Source organism: Anolis sagrei, chromosome 10 (assembly GCF_037176765.1).
Source record: "Anolis sagrei isolate rAnoSag1 chromosome 10, rAnoSag1.mat, whole genome shotgun sequence".
NCBI classification, from domain to species: domain Eukaryota; kingdom Metazoa; phylum Chordata; class Lepidosauria; order Squamata; family Dactyloidae; genus Anolis; species Anolis sagrei.
The window spans coordinates 30,791,310-30,813,654 of record NC_090030.1 but is presented as its reverse complement, the minus strand read 5'-3'; the positions used below and the strand labels follow the sequence as shown (position 1 = coordinate 30,813,654).

Genomic DNA, 22,345 nt, shown 5'->3' with positions numbered 1-22,345 from the left:
ATTTTATTTTAATTAATTAATTAATTAATTAGAAGCCTCTGGTGGCACAGTAGGTTAAGCTGCTGAGTTGCTGAGCTTGTTGACCTAAAGGTCACAGGTTCGAATCTGGGGAGTGGCCCCAGCTTCTGCCAACCTAGCAGTTTGAAAACATGCAAATGTGAGTATATCAATAGGTACCGCTCCGGCAGGAAGGTAAGGGCACTCCATGCAGTCATGCCGGCCACATGACCTTGGAGGTGTCTACGGACAACGCTGGCTCTTCAGCTTAGAAATGGAGATGGGCACCAACCCCCAGAGTCGGACATGACTAGACTTAATGTCAGGGGACAACCTTTATCTTTGCTTATCTATTATTATTATTATTTTTATCATTTATTAATTTTTATCCTGCTTTTCTCCCATGGGTGGGATTGCTGTGAGTTTTGTGGGCTGTATGGCCATGTTCCAGAAGCATTCTCTCCTGATGTTTCACCCACATCTATGCTGCTGTGAGTTTTCCGGGCTTTATGGTCATGTTTAAGAAGCATTTTCTCCTGACATTTCACCGACATCTATGGCAGGCATCCTCAGACCTCTCAAGGATGCCTACCATAGAAGTGGGAGAAATGTCAGGAGAGAATGCTTCTGGAACTATGTGCTGGAAATGAGGTAACCAATAGAAGCATTGGGTTGCTGTGAGTTTTGCGGGCTGTATGGCCATGTCCCAGAAGCATTCTTTCCTGACATTTCACCCACACCTATGGCAGACATCCTGTTGCTGAGAGTTTTCCGGGCTGTATGGTCATGTTCCAGAAGCATTCTCTCCTGACGTTTCGCCCACATCTATGGCAGGCATCCTCAGATTTCACAAGGATGCTTGCCATAGCTAGATAGATAAATAAATAAATAATGAATAATTAATAAATAAATAATAATAATAGAATCATAGAATCATAGAATCAAAGAGTTGGAAGAGACCTCCTGGGCCATCCAGTCCAACCCCATTCTGCCTAGAAGCAGGAATATTGCATTCAAATCACCCCTGACAGATGGCCATCCAGCCTCTGTTTAAAAGCTTCCAAAGAAGGAGCCTCCACCACACTCCGGGGCAGAGAGTTCCACTGCTGAACGGCTCTCACGGGGGCCCCATTGGTAATGTAATATTTGGTATTATTTGGTATTTGGTATTGTAATAATTGGTATTATTACATTTGCATTATTTTACTCTATTATTATTTTATTTTATTAGGAGGCCCCGGTTGCACAGTAGGTTAAACCCCTGTGCCGGCAGGACTGAAGACCAACAGGTCGCAGGTTCGAATCCGGGGAGAGCCGGATGAGCTCCCTCTATCAGCTCCAGCTGCGGAGACATGAGAGAAGCCTCCCACAAGGATGATAAAAACATCAATTCATCCAGGCGTCCCCTGGGCAACGTCCTTGCAGACGGCCAATTCTCTCACACCAGAAGCGACTTGCAGTTTCTCAAGTCGCTCCTGACACGACAAAAAAAATATTATTTTATTACATTTATTTTACTCTATTTTTAAATTATTATTATTATTACATATATTAGGTTCTTGTGGGTTTTTTCAGGCTATAGGGCCATGTTCTAGAGGCATTTCTCCTGACGTTTCGCCTGCATCTATGGCAAGCATCCTCAGAGGTAGTGAGGTCTGTTGGAATTAGGAAAAAGGGTTTATGTATCTGTGGAATGACCAGGGTGGGGCAAAGGACTCTTGTCTGCTGGAGCTAGTGAGGTCACTACCTCTGAGGATGCTTGCCATAGATGCAGGCGAAACGTCAGGAGAGAATGCCTCTAGAACATGGCCTGAAAAAACCCACAAGAACCTAGTGATTCCAGCCATGAAAGCCTTCAACAATACATTACATATATTCTTTTACTTTAGTATTATTGTTATTACATTTATTATTTTACTTTCTTTCTTATTATTGGAAGGATACGTAAGCACATTGACACTGAAAAAGGTTCGAATAATGGTTTAATCAAAGTTGGGCAGTCTTATTTTAAATTACAGTTTTATGTAAACATTGAAAAATATTTAACCTACTGTTTCTTCTATTAATGTAATTTTATTGGTATCTATATTTATTTTGTATTACCAGTAGCTGCTGCGTTTCCCACCCTCGACTTATATTCGAGTCAATAAGTTTTCCCATTTTTTGGTGGTAAAATTAAGTGCCTTGGTTTATATTTGGGTAAGCTTATACTCGAGTATATATATGGTATATCTTGTAAGCCGCTCTGAGTCCCCTTTGAGGTGAGAAGGGTGGCATATAAATGTCGTAAATAATAGGCTTGGGCGATCCAGTTCGTTAATTTCGTAATGTGTTATTGATTCGTATTTAAATTAGCTTACAATCCAATATCGAGCCATGCAGGAATAGTGTGAGGAGTAATTAAGAATCGAAACAATTTTTCCAATTTTCGTAATTATTTCGTAATTATTTTCGTGTGTCTGGTGCAAGTTTTACAATCTCGCATTTACCCCACTTCCGGTCCCTTTGCTCTGCTGCTTCCCTCCTCTTTCCTCATGCTTCTTCTTGCCTCACTCTAATATACAATACTATAATATAATATATAATATTATAATATTATAATAATAATATTTATATTATATTATATTATATTATTATAATATAGTATAATATATAGTATTGTATATATTATATATATGTGAGAGCCGTTCAGCAGTGGAACTCTCTGCCCCGGAGTGTGGTGGAGGCTCCTTCTTTGGAAGCTTTTAAGCAGAGGCTGGATGGCCATTTGTCAGGAGTGATTTGAATGCAATATTCCTGCTTCTTGGCAGAATGGGGTTGGACTGGATGACGGTCCAGAAGGTCTCTTCCAACTCTTTGATTCTATGATTCTATATTATATTATTATATTATATATTTGATTACTATATTATTATATTATATTATAATTGTATAATATAATATAATATATTATAATATAATAAATTATAATATATTATAATATAAATAATATAATATACAATAACATAATATAATATAATATATATAATATATTATAATATAATATATTATAATATTATATATATAATATAATATATTATAATATAAAGTAATATAATATAATATACAATAATATAATATAATATAATATAATATAATATAATATAATATAATATAATATAGTTGTTGTTTGTTTTTTCACACCAGCAATCACATTCAGAGGGAGAGGAAAGCTTCAGAAGACATCCCAGTCCCGTTTGTAGGTGTTTTTAGCGCATCGCGCAATCGCGTCCGCCATTAACGAATCGTTTCATAATTTACGAAATTTCAGAAATTTTGAAATCTTAAATTTCGGAAGTCCACAGAATTTAGAAACGCTAGCGCACCCTAGAAACGAAACGAGTTTAGAACCAATTTTTTTCTTGATCGCCCAAGCCTAGTAAATAAATAAAAATTAAATCAGTCAACAGGCAATTGCTTTCTCTGCTTCTTCGACCCAAAGCAATGTCTCCAAAACGGCGACTTCGATAGCAAGACCAATGAACCTCTCTCCAACCTGTAATTCATTACTTCAATCTCAAGGAAATCATGAAAGTCACTCCATATTTGCACATCTTGGTGCAGAGGAAAGCTATGCTTGGAGAGCCTGGTCCCATTTCCCAGGCAACAGGATGCAACGAAAGAGATGCCTTTCTTCCCTCTGCTGGCTTTCATGGGCCACGAGACTCTTAGGAAAAAAGGGAAGGCAAAACATGTTGCCAAGAACACGCAAACAAGCCCCTTTCTCTTCCCTTTGCCAATTGCAAAGAGGGAAAAACACCAAGTCCAGCTGGTGTTGAACCCGGCAACGGCAAAGACGTGGATGGTTTGAAATGAGGCTGAAAGGTTTGGGATTCTGGTCACATTCCCAAGGCAACAGGATGAATTGAGCAGCCTTCAATCACTCTCTCGCCTGACGTCCAGTTCCCTTTCCTTTGAATTCCGCTATCCATTAAGCAAGCATTCGGTGACACTTCTTTTGGTGGAAAGCCAAAACATACCAGGGTGATGACCCGAAAGATTCGGCTTCCTCCTTCTTTGGAAAGGCAATATATTGTCGAAGGCTGTCATGGCTGCAATCACTGGATTGTTGTAGGTTTTTTCGGGCTGTACGGCCATGTTCTAGAGGCATTCTCTCCTGACGTTTCACCTGCATCTATGGCAAGCGTTCTCAGAGGTAGTGAGGTCACTACCTCTGAGGATGCTTGCCATAGATAAACCCAAAAGGATTTGGCTTCGTCCTTCTTTGGGAAGCCAATATATTGTCAAGGGCTTTCATGGTCGGAAATCCCAGCAACTACAACTATAAAACACTGCTTCTAGAACAGTGTTTCTCAACCTGGGGGTCAGGACCCCTGGGGGGGGGGTCACGAGGGGGTGTCAGAGGGGTCACCAAAGACCATCACATAACACAGTATTTTCTGTTCATCAGGGGGGTCCTGTGTGGGAAGTTTGGCCCAATTCTACAGTTAGTGGGGTTCAGAATGCTCTTTGATTTTAGGTGAACTATAAATCCCAGCAACTACAACTCCCAAATGTCATGGTCTATTTCCCCTAAACTCTACCAGTGTTCACATTTGGGCATATTGAATATCCGTGCCAAGTTTGGTCCAGATCCATCATTGTGTGAGTCCACAGTGCTCTCTGGATGTAGGTGAACTACAACTCCAAAACTCGAGGTCAATGCCCACCAAACCCTTCCAATATTTTCTGTTGGTCATGAGAGTTATGTGTGCCTAGTCTGGATCAATTCCATCGTTGGTGGAGTTCAGAATGCTCTTTGATTGTAGGTGACCTATAAATCCCAGCAACTACAACTCCCAAATGTCAAGGTTTATTCCCCCAAACTCCACCAGTGTTCAGATTTTGGCATATTGAGTATTCGTGCCAAGTTTGGTCCAGATACATCATTGTTTGAGTCCACTATGCTCTCTGAATGTAGGTGAACTACAACTCCCAAACTCAAGGTCAATTTCCAGTATTTTTTGTTGGTCATGGGAGTTCTATGTGCCAAGTTTGGTTCAATTCCTTCATTGGTGGAGTTCAGTATGCTTTTTGATTGTAGGTGAACTATAAATCCCAGGAACTACAACTCCCAAATGATAAACACACACACCCTCCCACCCAACCAGTATTTAAATTTGGGCGTATCGGGTATTTGTGCCAAATTTGGTCCAGTGAATTAAAATACATTTTGCATATCAGATATTTACATGACGATTCATAACAGTAGCCAAATGACAGTTATGAAGTAGCAACGCAAATAATGTTATGGTTGGGGGTCACCACAACGTGAGGAATTGCATTAAGGGGTCACGGCATTAGGAAGGTTGAAAACCACTGTTCTAGAGGCATTCCCTCCTGACGTTTTGCCTGCATCTATGGCAAGCATCCTCAGAGGTAGTGAGGTCACTACCTTTGAGGATGCTTGCCACAGATGCAGGCGAAACGTCAGGAGATAATGCCTCTTGAACATGGCCATATAGCCCGAAAAAACCTACACCAATCCATAGCCAATCTAGCTGGCCATCCACCATATTCAGCAAACCCTTTGCTTTGCTCTGCAATCTCTCCCTCCCCATTGATCCTTTTGCACATGACAGGAAAGCAAGGCAGCGATTCGACACCGAGAGTTATCCGTATCAAAACAGATACAGAGATGGCACAAGAAAAGGATCAATCCATCAGCTCAACGAAAGAAAAGATCAATCAATCAATCAATCAATCAATAAGCAAATACACTTACAGGCATACTTAAAAGACAAGACATGACAAAAGATTTTATGGAGAGATAATATACCAACGTCATACAGATCACGACGAGGCCATGTTGGTTGTCTTTTGCTGCTCTCCCCCTTTCAGTAAAGGAAAGGCTCTCTCTTATGTATTTGTCGAGTTGGTTTGGGTTAATGTAGGGGGCAAAGATATATATTTGGGGGGAAGATGTCAGTTGGTGGCTTTCCAAGGCTGTGGACTGCTGCCTTCTCCTCCTACCGAGGGACCGTCGACAGAGTCAGAAGCATCCAGACCGTAAAGCCAGCAAAGGTGATGCAAGAAGAGCTTCGGGAACCCAAGAGGAAGGTGCCAAGCCTTGCCCGGTCCATTCAACGGGTGCCCAAGAAGAACATGAGGATGACGTTGACCAGGAGCAAGACCACGATGACGGCGAAGACCACCACCGTCTGGACATCCAAGGTCATGGTGCAGTGCAGGACGCTGTAGTGTTCCAGATGTGGAGCGGGGAGGCTGGGGGCTGTCAACCTCTGCTCGGCGAGACTGTCCATACATCCACCATGCTAGAAGAGAGGAGGAGGAGGCAAAAGGAGAGACGGCGGTGGGTCGCTCTCGCTTCTGCTCACTCCGTCCCTCTCTCTTTCTCTGGTCCAGCCAACTCTGGCTCGCTCAGCTGGTGGCTTTGTTTGATGCTTGGGCTTGAGATATATATATATATATATATTTGGAGGAGGAGGTGACGGCGGTGGAGCGTTGGTTGAGCCTTGCTTGCTTTGTATTCCTCCCTCTCGCCTTCCGTCTTTTCTTGGGTGGCTTTCAAGCTCTCAGCCTCTCCGAGGATGGCAGCAGCATCGTCGCCAACCAGTTGAGCGCCGCTGGAGAAGATGCACAAGGAGGGAGGGAGGGAGAAAAAGGATGGAAGGAGAGAAGGAGGAGGAGGGGAAAAGGGGGGGAAGGAGGGGAGGGAATGGAAGGAGAGGCACCCAGGAGTGTCGGATGCGGATGGTGATGATGATGTCGACGTGGCCCAAGGCTCCTCTCTTTCTCTCTCGTCTTCAGGGCACTTCTGTCTGGCTGGATGGGATTCGCCAAGGCAGCATCAGGGGAGGAAGAGGAGGAGAGAAGAGAAGAGGAAGGCCGGGCCAGCGCGACAGCCCTGCAAGCCACCCCTGCCAGCCACCGCCACCCCGGCTCCTGCCTGTTGTTGATGCTGATGCTGAGGCTGAGGCTGAGGCGGCTGCCGCTGCAGCATCTCTCTCCTGGAAGGCAGCGGGCCCCCTTGCATACTAATGGAGGGAGACAAGAGGAGGAGGAGGAAGAGAGGAAGGAGTCGCTCTCCTGTCACTCACAGCCAATTGGGGGGGGGGGGGGGAATGGGGGGGAGATAACAGGAAAGGGAAGGGGGAGCAAGGGCAAATGTTCCTTCCTTGTTTCTAGTCTTCTTCCCATCCTTTTTCCTCCTCCCCTCCCTTATTTTTCTCCCTTCTTCCTTTCCTAATTCCTAGTTTTCTTTCTTTCCTTCCTTCCCTCCTTCCTTCTTCCTAGTTTGTTTCCCATCCTTTTTCTCTTCCTTCTTCCTCCTATCCTTTTCTCTTCCTTTCTTCTCCTTTCCCCCCTGCTTCATTCTACCCTTCTTTCTCTTGCATTCCTTTCCTTCTTCCTAGTTTGTTTCCCATCCTTTTCTCTTTCTTCTTCTTCTCCTTTTCTCTTCCTTTCTTCTACTTTCACCCACTTCCTTTTACCCTTCTTTCTCTTGCATTCCTTTCCTCCTTCCTAGTTTGTTTCTCATCCTTCTTCATCCTACCCTTTTCTCTTCCTTTCTTCTCCTTTCCCCCCTGCTTCCTTCTACCCTTCTTTCTCTTGCATTCATAGAATCATAGAATCATAGAATCAAAGAGTTGGAAGAGACCTCCTGGGCCATCCAGTCCAACCCCATTCTGCCAAGAAGCAGGAATATTGCATTCAAATCACCCCTGACAGATGGCCATCCAGCCTCTGCTTAAAAGCTTTCCCCCACTTCCTTTTACCCTTCTTTCTCTTGCATTCCTTTCCTCCTTCCTCCTTCCTAGTTTGTTTCTCATCTGTCTCTCTTTCTTCTTCCTCCCATTCTTTTCTCTTCCTTCTTCTTTTCTACTTCCTATCTTTTCCTTCCTCCCTCTCCTCCCTCTTTCATTTCCCCCCTTTCTTCTCCTTTCTTTTACCTGATCTCTTCCTTGATCTTTCCTCTCCTCTACTTCTTGTTTCCCATCTTTTTCTCTTCCTTTTTCTTTACTACTTCCTATCTTTTCCTCCCTCCCTGTCCTCACTCTCCTTCCTCTTTCATTTCCCCCTTTCTTTTACCTGATCCCTTCCTTCCTCTTTTCTCTCCTTTATTTCCTTCTCTTTCTTTTCTTTTATCCCCCATCCCTCCACTCCTCTTCCTCTTTTATATTTGCCTCCTTTTCTCCGATCCCTTCCTTCCTCTTTTCTCACCTCTATTTCCTTCTTCTCTACTTCCTGCCTTTTCCTTCCTCCACTCTCCTACCTCTTACATTTCCCCCTTTTCTTCTCCCCTGCTTCCTTCCCCCCTTCTTTCCCTTTGGTTCCTTTCTTTCTTCCTGGTTTGCTTCCCATCCTTTTCTCTTCCTTCTTCTTTACTGCTCTCTGACTTTTCCTCCCTCCCTTCACTCACCTTCCTCTTTCATTTCTTCCTCTTCTCCTTTTCCCTTTGCTTCCTTCTCCCCTTCTTTCCCTTTCCGTGCTCCTTGCTCTTTTCTCTGCCTTTCTCCTCTTCTCCCTCCACCTGTTTACCCCCTTCCTTTTATACTTTTACCCTTTCTTTCTTTCCTTCCCTGCTTCCTTCTCCACTGCTTCCTTTCTTTTCCTCCCTCTCTCCATGCCTCTTCCTCTCTTTCCTCCTCTGTTACCCCATTACTTGCTTCCCCTCTTACTTCCCCTCCTTTTATATTTTCCCCCTTTCTTTCCTTCCCTGCTTCCTTCCCCACTACTTCCTTTCTTTTTTCCCTCCATCCATGCCTCTTCCTCTCTTTCCTGCTCTGTTCCCCCATTACTTGCTTCCTCTCTTCTCCCTCCACCGATTTACTCCCCTTCTTATTATACTTTCCCCCTTTCTTTCCTTCCTTGCTTCCTTTCCCACTACTTCCTTTATTCTCCCCCTCACTCAATGCCTCTTCCTCTCTTTCCTCTGTTCTCCCATTACTTACTTCCCCTCTTCTTCCTCCACATATTTACTCCCCTTCCTGTTATACTTTCCCTTTCTTTCTTTCCCTGCTTCCTTCCCCACTACTCCCTTTCTTTTTCTCCCTTCCTCCATGCCTCTTCCTCTCTTTCCTCCTCTGTTCCCCCATTATTTACTTCCCCTCTTCTCGTTCCACCTGTTTACTCCCCTTCCTTTAATACTTTCCCCCTTTCTTTCCCCACTACTTCCTTTCTTCTCCCTACCTCTTCCTCTCTTTCCTTCTCCATTCTCCCATTAGTTGCTTCCTCTCTTCTCCCTCCACCTATTTACTCCCCTTCCTGTTATATTTTCCCCCTTTCTTTTCTTCCCTGCTTCCTTCCCCACTACTTCGTTTTCCTCCCTCCTTCCATGACTCTTCCTCTCTTTTCTCCTCCGTTCCCCCATTTCTTGCTTCTCTCTACCTTCTTTTACCTAACCTTCCTTCCTCTTTTCTCTCCTCTATTTCCTTCTCTTTCTTTCCTTTTATCCCACATCTCTCCACTCCTCTTCCTCTTTTATACTTGCCTCCTTTTCTCCATCCTTCCTTCCTCATCCTTTCCCACAACTTCCTTTCTTTCCCTCCCTGCATTCGCCTGTCCTAGTTCATTCTTCTCCTCCACCCCATATTTTTCCCCTTCCCCTTTTCTTGCTTCCCTGTACCCATATTCATACGCTTTCCTTCCTCTTTCCTTCTCTTTCCTGCCTATTCTCCTCCTATTCTTCCACTTCCTTTCTTCTTTTACACTCCTCCTGCTCCTTTCTTCCTTCCTTCCTTCCTTCCTTCCTTCCTTCCTTCCTTCCTATGAATCCTATTTTGGAAGTAAAGTGGAATATAACTCAATAAATAATCAATAAATAATCAATGCTTCCTTCTCTTTCCTGCCTATTCTCCTTGTATTCTTCCACTTCCTTTCCTCTTTTACACTCCTCCTGCCCCTTCCTTCCTTCCTTCCTTCCTTCCTTCCTTCCTTCCTTCCTATGAATCCTATTTGGAAGTAAAGTGGAATATAACTCCAATCAATAAATAATCAATTCTTCCTTCTCTTTCCTGCCTATTCTCCTTCTATTCTTCCACTTCCTTTCCTCTTTTACACTCCTCCTGCCCCTTCCTTCCTTGCTTGCTTCCTCCCTCCCTCCCTTCCTTCTTTCCTTCCTTCCTATGAATCCTCTTTTGGAAGTAAAGTGGAATATAACTCCAATCAATAAATAATCAATGCTTCCTTCTCTTTCCTGCCTATTCTCCTTCTATTCTTCCACTTCCTTTCCTCTTTTACACTCCTCCTGCCCCTTCCTTCCTTGCTTGCTTCCTCCCTCCCTCCCTTCCTTCCTTCCTTCCTTCCTATGAATCCTATTTGGAAGTAAAGTGGAATATAACTCCAATCAATAAATAATCAATGCTTCCTTCTCTTTCCTGCCTATTCTCCTTCTATTCTTCCACTTCCTTTCCTCTTTTACACTCCTCCTACTCCTTCCTCCTTTCCTCTGAATCCTATTTTGGAAGTAAAGCGGAATATAATTCTAATCAATAATCAATGCTCCTGCTTTTACTTTGACTCTGAAGCTGAGCAATAGTCACAGTAAGGAAGGCATCACAACGCAACTAGTTTTCCTTGAGGTGATAAAATTGTGCTTGGTTTCTACTATAACATCACCAAATATTCTGGAATCTCGAAACAAGTCTCAAAGGCAGCTCTGAGTCCTGTTAAGTGCAGGCCAAGGTCTTTAGGCACTGCACCCAGTGTGCCAATCACCACTGGGACCACCTTGACTGGTTTGTGCCAGAGTCTTTGCAGATCGATCTTTAAATCCTCATATCGTGTCAGCTTTTCCAGTTGTGTCTCTTCAATCCTGCTGTCACCTGAGATTGCATTATCAACGATCCATACTTTGTTTTTAACACGATCATGCGGTCAGGATTCTTGTGCTCCAAAACTTTGTCTGAATTCGGAAGTCCCAGAGTAGTGTGATGTGTTCTTTTTCTTTAACTTTTCCCGGCTTGTGATCCCACCAGTTCTTGGTCACAGGCAAATGGTGTTTGTGGCACAAGTTCCAATGAATCATCTGAGCAACGGTGTTATGCCTCTGCTTGTAGTCTGTCTGCACGATCTTCTTGCAGCAGCTGAGGATGTGATCTATTGTTTCATCTACTTCCTTGCAGAGTCTACACTTGGGATGTGTTGCTGACTTTTCAATTCTGGCTTTGATGTCCTTGGTTCTCATGGCTTGTTCTTGGGCTGCCAGAATCAGGCCCTCCTTTGTCTCCTTTTTCAAAGTTCCATTTGTGAGCCACATCTTTTTTTCTTTATCAATTTGGCTCTCAGTTTTTCCCAGGAACTGTCCATGGAGAGACTTCTTTGCCAGTTTTCTCTTCTGCTCTGGATTGTGTTTTTACGATATTCACTCTTTGTCTTTTGCACTTCAAGCAGTTTACTACTATTGACTTCCCTCAATGTTGGCTCTTGACTGCCTTTCACATTATTATTATTATTATTATTATTATTATTATTATTATTAACACAACACGATGAGTCTACAGCAGACAAGATTTGGTATTTGTGGTACAAGTTCCAATGAATCATCTGAGCAACAGTGTTATGCCTCTGCTTGTAGTCTGTCTGTGCAGTTTTCTTGCAGCAGCTGAGGATATGATCTATTATTATTATTATTATTATTATTATTATTATTATTATTGAGTTCTCACTAATAGAACTCAGACATCAAAATCCAACTGCACTTTTCAAATTTGATGGCAAATCACCAGAATTCCATAGCAAACCCAAAACTCCGTCGAAATGAAGCAATAAAATGGCGTTGACATACAGTCTCAAACCAACATCTTGGTGACTTTGCTAACACGGCAGTCCAAAATGCAAGATATAATAAACAAAAAGGGGAAGGTGCTGGACCCATAGATTAGCATTCCAAGTGACACATGCTTGACTTAAAGGACCATTTGTGGACTTAGATGAAGGGTTAAAAGGCAGGATCATCGTTTGCAGACGACACCAAATTGGGAGGGAGAGCCAATACTCCAGAGGACAGGAGCAGGATTCAAAACGATCTTGACAGATTAGAGAGATGAAGGGCCAAAACTAACAAAATGAAGTTCAACAGTGACAAATGCAAGATACTCCACTTTGGCAGGAAAAACGAAATGCAAAGATACAGAATGGGGGACAATGCCTGGCTTGAGAGCAGTACGTGTGAAAAAGATCTTGGAGTCCTCGTGGACAACAAGTTAAACATGAGCCAGGAATGTGATGTGGCGGCAAAAAAAGCCAATGGGATTTTGGCCTGCATCAAGAGGAGCCTAGTGCCTAGATCTAGGGAAGTCATGCTCCCCATGCTCTATTCCACTTTGGTTAGACCACACCTGGAATATTGTGTCCAATTCTGGGCACCACAATTCAAGAGAATTGTTTTCTGCTTCCTTGGAGACTAGGACACGGAACAGTGGCTTCAAACTACAAGAAAGGAGATTCCATCTGAACATGAGGAAGAACTTCCTGACTGTGAGAGCCATTCAGCAGTGGAACTCTCTGCCCCGGAGTGTGGTGGAGGCTCCTTCTTTGGAAGCTTTTAAACAGAGGCTGGATGGCCATCTGTCAGGGGTGATTTGAATGCAATATTCCTGCTTCTTGGCAGAATGGGGTTGGACTGGATGGCCCATGAGGTCTCTTCCAGTTCTTTGATTCTATGATTCTATGATGGTTTAGTAGGAGTGGGGTGATTGGTGGCCACATCTGGTCAAATATGTCCCATGAAATCCTTTGTTTTAAGCCCAGTCCACCTCTGAAGATGCTTCTCTCAGATTGGATGCCAGTGTTACCATCAAAGGAATGTTATGTGTTGTGCATTTTATCTTGGTTGTTGTGTTGTATGATGCTCCTATTTTAATGTTTTATTGTATGGATTGTTTTGCTTTTATGTCTTGTGGACATTTTGTCCCATATGTAAGCCGCCCTGAGTCCCTTCAGGGAGATGGTGGCAGGGTACAAGAATAACGTTATTATTATTATTATTCCCATCGACCTTTGCGTCCTTCACGAAAACGAACACCGAACGCCATGCGCCGAGGTGACGGAAGATGCCGTTGATTCATAATAGCTCCTAATCAGCTTGGCTCCGTGCGACATATTTTGCATTCATGCCACAATGGTATTAGCAGCCTTCCTCCTCGGAGATGGGGGCAGGATGTTGGCAGAACTGACGCCGCTCCATTAATCTTGTCCCAGAATAGCAGAGGAAAAGGAAGTGGGAGGGAGGGTGAAGGTGAGGGGTAGGAAAAGGGTGAATGCTAGAAAGCTTTGGCTGTCGAAGGAAGGGAAGGAGGGAAGACACCGAGGAAAAATCATGAGCCACTGGGTAGGATGAGCAAGATGGTGCAGATGATGGTGAGAATCTCTCATCTACTTATCTGCTTGTTGACAGCTGAGAGTGGGACTTTTAGGGCAACAAATGTAGGGTTCCACCAATGGAACCATTTCAAAGGGGCCCAAAGTGCATCCATTAAACCCACTGGATTTAGCCTTGTGCTGACACACCATTAACTAGGTGGAAGGTGGCCATACTTTACTTAACCTGGGGGAATATAATTTAAGATATGGATGGCATGCTTACTTAAGGTACGGGAAAGATAAGGTAGATCAGATAAGAATTCAACAGACATTCAATGAGATCTAGCCCCTAAGGATCTTGAAGAGATATAAGGAAGGGATAATAATAATAATAATAATAATAATAATAATAATAATAATAACAATAACAACAACTTGAGTCCCCCTCGGGGTGAGAAAAGCGGTATACAAATACTGTAAATAAATAAATAAATAAATACTTATATCCTGCCACCATCTCCCAAAAAGTGACTCAGGCTGCTTACAGAACAGCATGTAATAGTGCCATAGAAACACATAAAATACATACATTTGTAACAATAACAATATCACTAACATAAGACAACATTTACAAAAAATAGAAAAAAAATCTATCTATCTATCCATCCATCCATCCATCCATCCATCCATCCATCCATCCATCTTTCCTTTATTTCTTCCTTCTTCCTATCTATCTATCTATCTATCTATCTCTATTAATACTTCATTCCATTCTTCCTTCCTTCTTACTATCCTTCCTTCCTTCCTTCCATCCTTCCTTCCTCCTATCTATTTATCTATTCTTCATTCCATTCTTCCTTCCTTCCTACTATCCTTCCTTCTTTCCTTCCCTCCCCTATCTATCTATCTATCTATCTATCTATCTATCTATCCATCCATGCATCCATCTATCTATTAATTCTTCCTTCCATTCTTTCTTCCTTCCTACTATCCTTCCTTCCTTTCTTCCTCCATTCCTCCATGTCTATCCATTCATCCATCCATTCATCCATCCATCTTTCCATCTATCTATCTATCTATCTATCTATCTATCTATCTATCCTTCAATTCTTTTTTCCTTTCTACTATCCTTCCTTCCTTCCTCCTAACCATCCATCCATCCCTCACTTTTTCCTTCCTTCCATCCATCCATCCATCCATCCATCCATCCATCCATCCATCCACCCACTAATTTTTCCTTCCATTCCTCCAGCCTTCCTACTATCCATCCTCCTATCTATCTATCTATCTATCTATCTATCTATCTATCTATCTATCTATCTATCCATCCATCCATCCATCCATCCATCCATCTTTGCATTCAGCCATCTATCCATCTACTAATCCTTCCTTCCACTCTTCCTTCCTCCTATCTGTCTGTCTGTCTATCTTTCTATTTATCTATCTGTCCATCAATTCTCCTTTCCTCTCCTTTGCCCTCTGCTTCCTTCTTTCCTTCCTTCTTTTGCACTCTTCGCTGGCCAAAATAGACTAACAACGAATAATAATAACTTTATTTATATCGTGGAATGGAATTAAAAACCCTCTATGGCTGCACCCATTGTAAAAAGTACTTAGGCCAACATCTAATGAGGAAATAAAAACTTACATGGAATATCTAACTAAAAAAAAAGTCCAATGGAAATTAAAACTGAGAGACTAGATAGGGATAAGTGACCATCAATTGCATGATCAATTTAGGAAAGATGCGAAAGTAGGGCTTGCTAATAGAAAATCGACTTTGGAAGGTATTCTTGAGAAGGGGAAGAAGGGCTTTGTTTCAAGATTATATGAATATAGACTCGAATAAAATCTGGAAGGACAACGAATAAACATCACTACGATCTCCTGGGCTAAAAGACCTAGGAGAAAATATTGATCTGGAGAACTGAGAGACAATAGCCAAAATGGATAAAACCCAGCCAGAATTGTGTCCAATTCTGGGCCCCACAATTGAAGAGAGATATTGACAAGCTGGAATGTGTCCAGAGGAGAGCGACTAAAATGATAAAAGGTCTGGAGAACAAACCCTATGAGGAACGGCTTAAGGAGCTGGGCATGTTTAGCCTGAAGAAGAGAAGGCTGAGAGGGGATATGATAGCCATGTATAAATATGTGAGAGGAAGCCACAGGGAGGAGGGAGCAAGCTTGTTTTCTGCCTCCCTGGAGACTAGGACGCAGAACAATGGCTTCAAACTACAAGAGAGGAGATTCCATCTGAACACAAGGAAGAACTTCCTGACTGTGAGAGCCGTTCAGCAGTGGAACTCTCTGCCCCAGAGTGTGGTGGAGGCTCCTTCTTTGGAAGCTTTTAAACAGAGGCTGGATGGCCATCTGTCGGGGGTTATTTGAATGCGATGTTCCTGCTTCTTGGCAGGGGGTTGGACTGGATGGCCCATGAGGTCTCTTCCAACTCTTTGATTCTATGATTCTATGATTCTAGGTAGATTCTGGCGGTGCAAGACACAGAAAGGCACTTTCTTCCATGTTTGGTGGACCTTTAAGATGGTTCAAGGCTTTTAGGAAAAGGTGATTAAAGAAACAAACAAAATGATTACTAAGTAAGTTAAGAAAAATCAAGAAATGTGCATTTTAGGAATATTTAGAGAGAGAGAACAGGAACATGAAACAGGAATCTTAACAATATGGGAACCATGGATTTGGAATCATGAACAGAACGGTCCCCTTTTAGCAACATTGTCTCCTTTGAAAGGCCTGAAACCAAACTAAAGGAAAAGCCCAATGGAAATTAAGCCCTCTAAGACACTCATGAGATCATGCCTAACACACCTGGACTTCAAGGTATTATCTCAAATCCTCTGAGAATATCTAGTGCAGTGTTTCTCAACCTGGGGGTCATGTCAGAGGGGTCGCCAAAGACCACCAGAAAACACAGTACTTTCTGTTGATTATGGGGGTTCTGTGTGGGAAGTTTGGCCCAATTCAATCATTGGTGGGGTTCAGAATATTATTTGATTGTAGGTGAACAATAAATTCCAGTAACTACAACTCCCAAATGTCAAGGTCTATTTTCCTCCAACTCCACAGTGTTAACATTTGGGCATATTAAGTATTCATGCCAAGTTTGGTTCAGATCCATCATTGTTTGAGTCCACAATGCTCTCTGGGTGTAGGTGAACTACAACTCCAAAATTCAAGGTCAATGCCCACCAAACCTTTCCAGTATTTTCTGTTGGTTGTGGGAGTTTTGTGTTCAATTCCATTGCTGGTGGAGTTCAGAATGCTCTTTTATTGGAGGTAAACTATACATCCCAACAACTAGAACTCCAAAATGACAAAATCAATCCCCCCAACCCCACCAGTATTCAAATTTGGGCATATTGGGTATTTGTGCCAAATGTGGTCCAGTGAATGAAAATACATCCTGCATATCGAATATTTACATTACAATTCATAACAGTAGCAAAATTACAATTATAAAGTAGCAACAAAAATAATTTTATGGTTGGGGGTCATCACAACATGAGGACCTGTATTAAGGGGTTGCGGCATTAGGAAGGTTGAGAAACACTGGTCTAGTGTGCCTGCTTTTCACACTCTGCATTCTCGAGTCTAATCTACTCTCCTGTGAAAACTACTCGCATTCTTGGGTAGTTTTCACGGGAAAACTCGTAGCATTCTTGAGTAGAATTCTCCTCACATTCTTGAGTTTTCGTGTGAAAACTCCTCGCATTCTTGAGTAGTTTTCACGGGAGAGTAGTAGAGCAGCCTTGGGCTGTTTTTCCAAGGAACTGGTACATTCATTTTCCCGTTACCTGGGAACAAGCTGAGGAATCCAACACATCAGCCTCATCATTAATGACTTAGATGAAGGGCTAGAAGGCAGGATCATCAAGTTTGCAGACGACACCAAATTGGGAGGGATAGCCAAGACTCCAGAGGACAGGAGCAGGATTCAAAACAATCTTGACAGATTAGAGAGATGGGCCAAAACTAACAAAATGAAGTTCAACAGTGACAAATGCAAGATGCTCCACTTTGGCAGAAAAAACGAAATGCAAAGATACAGAATGGGGGACAATGCCTGGCTCGAGAGCAGTACGTGTGAAAAAGATCTTGGCGTCCTCGTGGACAACAAGTTAAACATGAGCCAGGAATGTGATGTGGCGGCAAAAAAAGCCAATGGGATTTTGGCCTGCATCAAGAGGAGTGTAGTGTCTAGATCTAGGGAAGTAATGCTCCCCATGCTCTATTCTGCTTTGGTTAGACCACACCTGGAATATTGTGTCCAATTCTGGGCACCACAATTCAAGAGAGATATTGACAAGCTGGAATGTGTCCAGAGGAGGGCGACTAAAATGATAAAAGGTCTGGAGAACAAGCCCTATGAGGAGCAGCTAAAGGAGCTGGGCATGTTTAGCCTGAAGAAGAGAAGGCTGAGAGGAAACATGATAGCCATGTATAAATATGTGAGAGGAAGCCACAGGGGGGAGGAGGGAGCGAGCTTCCTATCTGCTTCCCTGGAGACTAGGACGCAATGGAACAATGGCTTCAAACTACAAGAGAGGACATTCCATCTGAACATGAGGAAGAACTTCCTGACTGAGTGTGGTGGAGGCTCCTTCTTTGGAAGCTTTTAAACAGAGGCTGGATGGCCATCTGTCAGGGGTGATTTGATTGCAATATTCCTGCTTCTTGGCAGAATGAGGTTGGTCTGGATGGCCCAGGAGGTCTCTTCCAACTCTTTGATTCTATGATTCTATGATTCATCTGCCTGAACAGACTCTTCATTTTGAAACTCATCATTCTCATCCTCTGAACAGTCAGAAAAAATCATCTGACATTTGCCAGACTACAACAGATACGGTATGTTGTGTGATAGAAGAGAGCTGGAAGATGACTAATCCCAGTCCTAAGTCTCCATAAGAAAGAAAACCGACTGAAAAGATAAGGAAGAGTGAAACTCCTCACAATTTGACTCACTACCATCAATGGTGTCATTGTCGCTGTTGCATCAGAGTCATTTCTTGGAAGCGAAACAAGATCAAAGCAGGTTAGTACTTGGTTGGGAAACAGCCAATGGCTACCAGGCACTATAAGTTGCATTTCATAGGAAGGAATTGGCAAAAGCAGCTTGGGGTATTCCTTAGAATCATAGAGTTGGAAGAGACCTCATGGGCCATCCAGTCCAACCCCATTCTGCCAAGAAGCAGGAAAATCACATTCAATGCATCCCCAACAGATGGTCATCCAGCCTCTGTTTAAAAGCTTCCAAAGAAGAAGTCTCCTCCACACTCCAGGGCAGAGAGTTCCACTGCTGAACAGTTCTCACAATCAGGAAGTTCTTTCTAATGTTCAGATGGAATCTTTCTTGTAGTTTGAAGCCATTGTTCCACGTCCTAATCTCCAGGACAGCAGAAAACAAGCTAGGAAAATACCACCTAATCCAATGGTTCTCAACGTTCCTAATGCTGCAACCCCTTAATACAGTTCCTCATGTTGTGGTGATCCCCAACCATAAAATTATTTCCATTGCTACTTCAGAACTGTCGTTTTGCTATTGTTATGAATCATAATGTAAATATCTGAGATGCAGGGTGTATTTTCATTGTCACAAATTGAACATCACTAAAGCATAGTGATTAATCACAAAAACAATATGTTTAGGGTAGTATGGACAACAGATAATGGCATTTGCAATACCTTCAACCGATTCAACTCTGACATCCACAGACCACCGAAATCCCCACAAATGACAGAACTGGGCCAAACTTGGCACTCAAAACCCCCTAACCAACAGAAAATACTGGAGGGGTTTGGGAGAAAATGGCAGTGATTTAGGGGAGATGTAGTTCACCTACATACAGAGAGTGCTGTGAACCCAAATGACCGGCCCAGCTTACTTGTCCGAATGTATCTCCCTCTACGTTGCGCCTCGTAGTTTAAGATCCACCGAGGAGGCCCTGCTCTCGGTCCCACCTGCCCTGCAAACATGTCTGGTGGGGACGAGGGACAGGGCCTTCTCAGTGGTAGCCCCCGGTTGTGGAATTCTCTCCCCAGCGAGATTAAATCGGTGTCCTCCCTCCTTTCCTTTAGGAAAAAACTGAAATCGTGGTTTTAGAACCAGGCTTTTGGCTAGCAGGCACAACGGCACTTTGGACATTGAATTGGACCATATGATGATTGTTATGATAATGGAAATGGCTATGATTGTATAATTAATGTTATTGTTATAATCTATTGTGTTGTTATGGTTTTACTAGCCGGCCCCTGACACACGTTGCTGTGGCCTAGTCTGTGTATATGTTTTGTGTGTGTATATATATGTGTTTATGTCTGTGTATATATTTGTGTATATATGTATGTTTGTGTATATAGGTATGCATATGTGTGTGCATATGTGTGTATACGTGTGTATATATTTGTGTATTTCTGTGTTTATATGTGTATATGTATATTGTGTATATGTATGAGCTTCTGTATATATGTATGTGTGTATGTGTGCATATGTATATATAAACTAAATATGTATGTGTGCGTGTGCATATGTATGTGTATATTTGTGTGTGCTTGTGTATATATATATGTGTGTGTGTGATTGTGTGTATATATATGTGTGTGTGTGTGTCTGTATATGTATATGAGTGTATGTGTATATGTATATATAGTTTTATTTTGGGGGATTTTAAGTCAGTTCTGCTGGAGGTTTTTTGTGTGTTTTAGGGGTGATGGACACTCATTGGCCTTATATGTGTATTGTGTCCAAATTTGGTGTTAATTCATCCAGTGGTTTTTGATGTTAATCCCACAAACAAACATTACATTTATATATATATATATATATATATATATATATATATATATATAGTATTGCTCATGGGTTGTAATGTATTTTTTTATTTTTATTTTTGACTTTTTAAGTCTCGTCTGCTGTGTTTTCAGTGTTTTTATGAGTGATGGTCACTCATTGGCCTGATACGTGTACTGTGTCCAAATTTGGTGTCAATTCGTCCAGTGGTTTTTGAGTTATGTTAATCCCACAAACGAACATTACATTTTTATTTATATAGATATTGTTGTTATATTATGATAATGTGGCATCGAATTGTTGCCAGTGTTAGCCGGGGGTTGAGAAAGGCAGGGTAGAAATGTTGTAAATAATAAATAAATAATACGGCCAAATTTGAATACTTGTGTGGTTGGGGGGAGGATTGATTTTGTCATTTGGGAGCTTTAGTTGTTGGAATTTATAATTCACCTGCAATCAAAGAGCATTCTGAACTCCACCAATGATAGAATTGAGCTGTTGTGGCTCAGTCTGTGCCTGAGCTTTCTGAGCCTGAGTTTCCTCAGGACAAGGGGGACGATGGGTTACAGATTTCTGAACATGTCTCTGTTGTTGATGCAAACAGTGTTGATACTGAAGACGAGACGGCGTTTTTGTTTCCCAGAGAAAGAAATGTTTTAGAAGATGGTCGTGATTTGAGTGAAACTTCACAGCTGCAGGTGGAGGAGTCTACTGCTCCACCTGTGAGCTCAGTGCCTGTCGACTCCCAGGCTGGCCAGTCCCAGGATAATGAGTTATTCTGTCTTGAAGGTGATGGGGATTTGGTTAGGGAGGACCGTTTGCAATTAAGGGTACGCTGAAGTGCTCGGCTTGCCAACAAATGGGAAGTTCAAGATCAACATAATGCTTTCATGCTAGGAGAGCGTATTTAACAATCTGATTGAAGTCAACCCTTTGTCAGTGCAACTTTGCTTACACCCTGTTAACTTCTTTGGAATTGCCTTGGCTTTTGGGGAAAGCTTTTGGCTCTTTGGGACTTTGGTTTTTATCCTGGTTTCTGGGGACTTTGTCATGCTGCCATGGATTCTTGTTTGACCAATGCTTGTGGATGATACTTCATGTTATTTGCCTTTGGACCTTAGAAACTATGCCTTTGCATTTAAGACTCTGTTTTGGCTATTGAACTTTTGCAACCTTATTTCTATGTTTTTGGTTTCACTTTTTTCCCCCAATAAACTACAAAACCTACAGCCTTGGTGTGTGGTGTTGTTCTGAGCAAAGTGAATCTATCCTGAGTTGCGACATGAGCCAAACTTCCCACACAGAACTTCCACAACCAACAAAAAGTACTGGAAGAGTCTGGTGGACATTGACCTTGAGTTTTGGAGTTGTGTTGTTGTTCATTCGTTCAGTCGTCTCCGACTCTTTGTGACCTCATGGATCAGCCCATGCCAGAGCTCCCTGTCGGCCATTACCACCCCCAGCTCCTTCAAGGTCAGTCCAGTCACTTCAAGGATGCCGTCCATCCATCTTGCCCTTGGTCGGCCCCTCTTCCTTTAACCTTCCACCTTCCCCAGCATAATTGTCTTCTCCAGGCTTTGCTGTCTCCTCATGATGTGGCCAAAGGACTTCAGCTTTGTCTCTAGTATCCTTCCCTCCAATGAGGAGTCGGGCTTTATTTCCTGGAGGATGGACTGGTTGGATCTTCTCACAGTCCAAGGCACTCTCAGCAGTTTCCTCCAGCACCACAGCTCAAAAGCATCTCTCTTCCTTCGCTCAGCCTTCCCTAAGGTCCAGCTCTCACATCCATAGGTTACTACAGGGAATACCATGGCTTTGACTAGGCGGATCTTTGGAGTTGTAGTTCACCTACATCCAGAGAGCACTATGGACTCAAACAATGATGATTTCTCTGAACCAAACTTGGCCTGAATTTGAACACAGTGAAATAGAGCATTTGGTTGGAGGATGCGCTGTCGGTTTCCAAAAAGGAAGAGAAGGACAGGCAGAGAGATCTTCAGCCTTCTCTGCCAAAGGAGGTCCTAAAACCATCAGAAATATGTGTTTTCTGATGGTCTTTGGCGACCCCTCTGAAACCCCCTCACGATCTCCAGGTTGAGAAACACTGACCTAATCCATGGAGTTCAAGGCCAGCAGGGAATCCGAACCATGGCACCAACATTCAAGAATAGTTTGGCAGTTTTTGCCACTTCATTAATTCTATTGTTTCCTTTCTAGAGGCTGAGTTTATCATAG

General features: G+C 42.6%; 2 protein-coding genes across 5 annotated transcripts in view; both read right to left on the bottom strand.

Moving 5' to 3' along the window:
• ARHGEF9 (Cdc42 guanine nucleotide exchange factor 9) overlaps positions 1-22,345 on the bottom strand; it is a 298,991-nt gene that overhangs the window by 181,569 nt on the left and 95,077 nt on the right. The window contains exon 1 of one of the 4 annotated variants that reach the window (XM_067471669.1): positions 5,816-5,899. The exons of the other annotated variants lie outside the window; for them this stretch is intronic. Coding sequence (XP_067327770.1) covers positions 5,816-5,824 — 9 coding nt within the window. The 5' untranslated portion in view covers positions 5,825-5,899. Of the gene's footprint in view, positions 1-5,815; positions 5,900-22,345 lie in introns of those variants that run through there. 4 annotated transcript variants of the gene reach the window in all.
• LOC132763088 (uncharacterized) lies at positions 6,120-6,937 on the bottom strand. The gene has a single exon (XM_060756465.2). The coding sequence runs from the start codon at positions 6,297-6,299 to the stop codon at positions 6,120-6,122; it is 180 nt and encodes a 59-aa protein (XP_060612448.1). The 5' UTR covers positions 6,300-6,937.

Bases quoted from the DNA above. Each gene is read 5' to 3' on its own strand.
- LOC132763088 (XM_060756465.2), bottom strand. From the start codon at position 6,299: ATGGACAGTCTCGCCGAGCAGAGGTTGACAGCCCCCAGCCTCCCCGCT.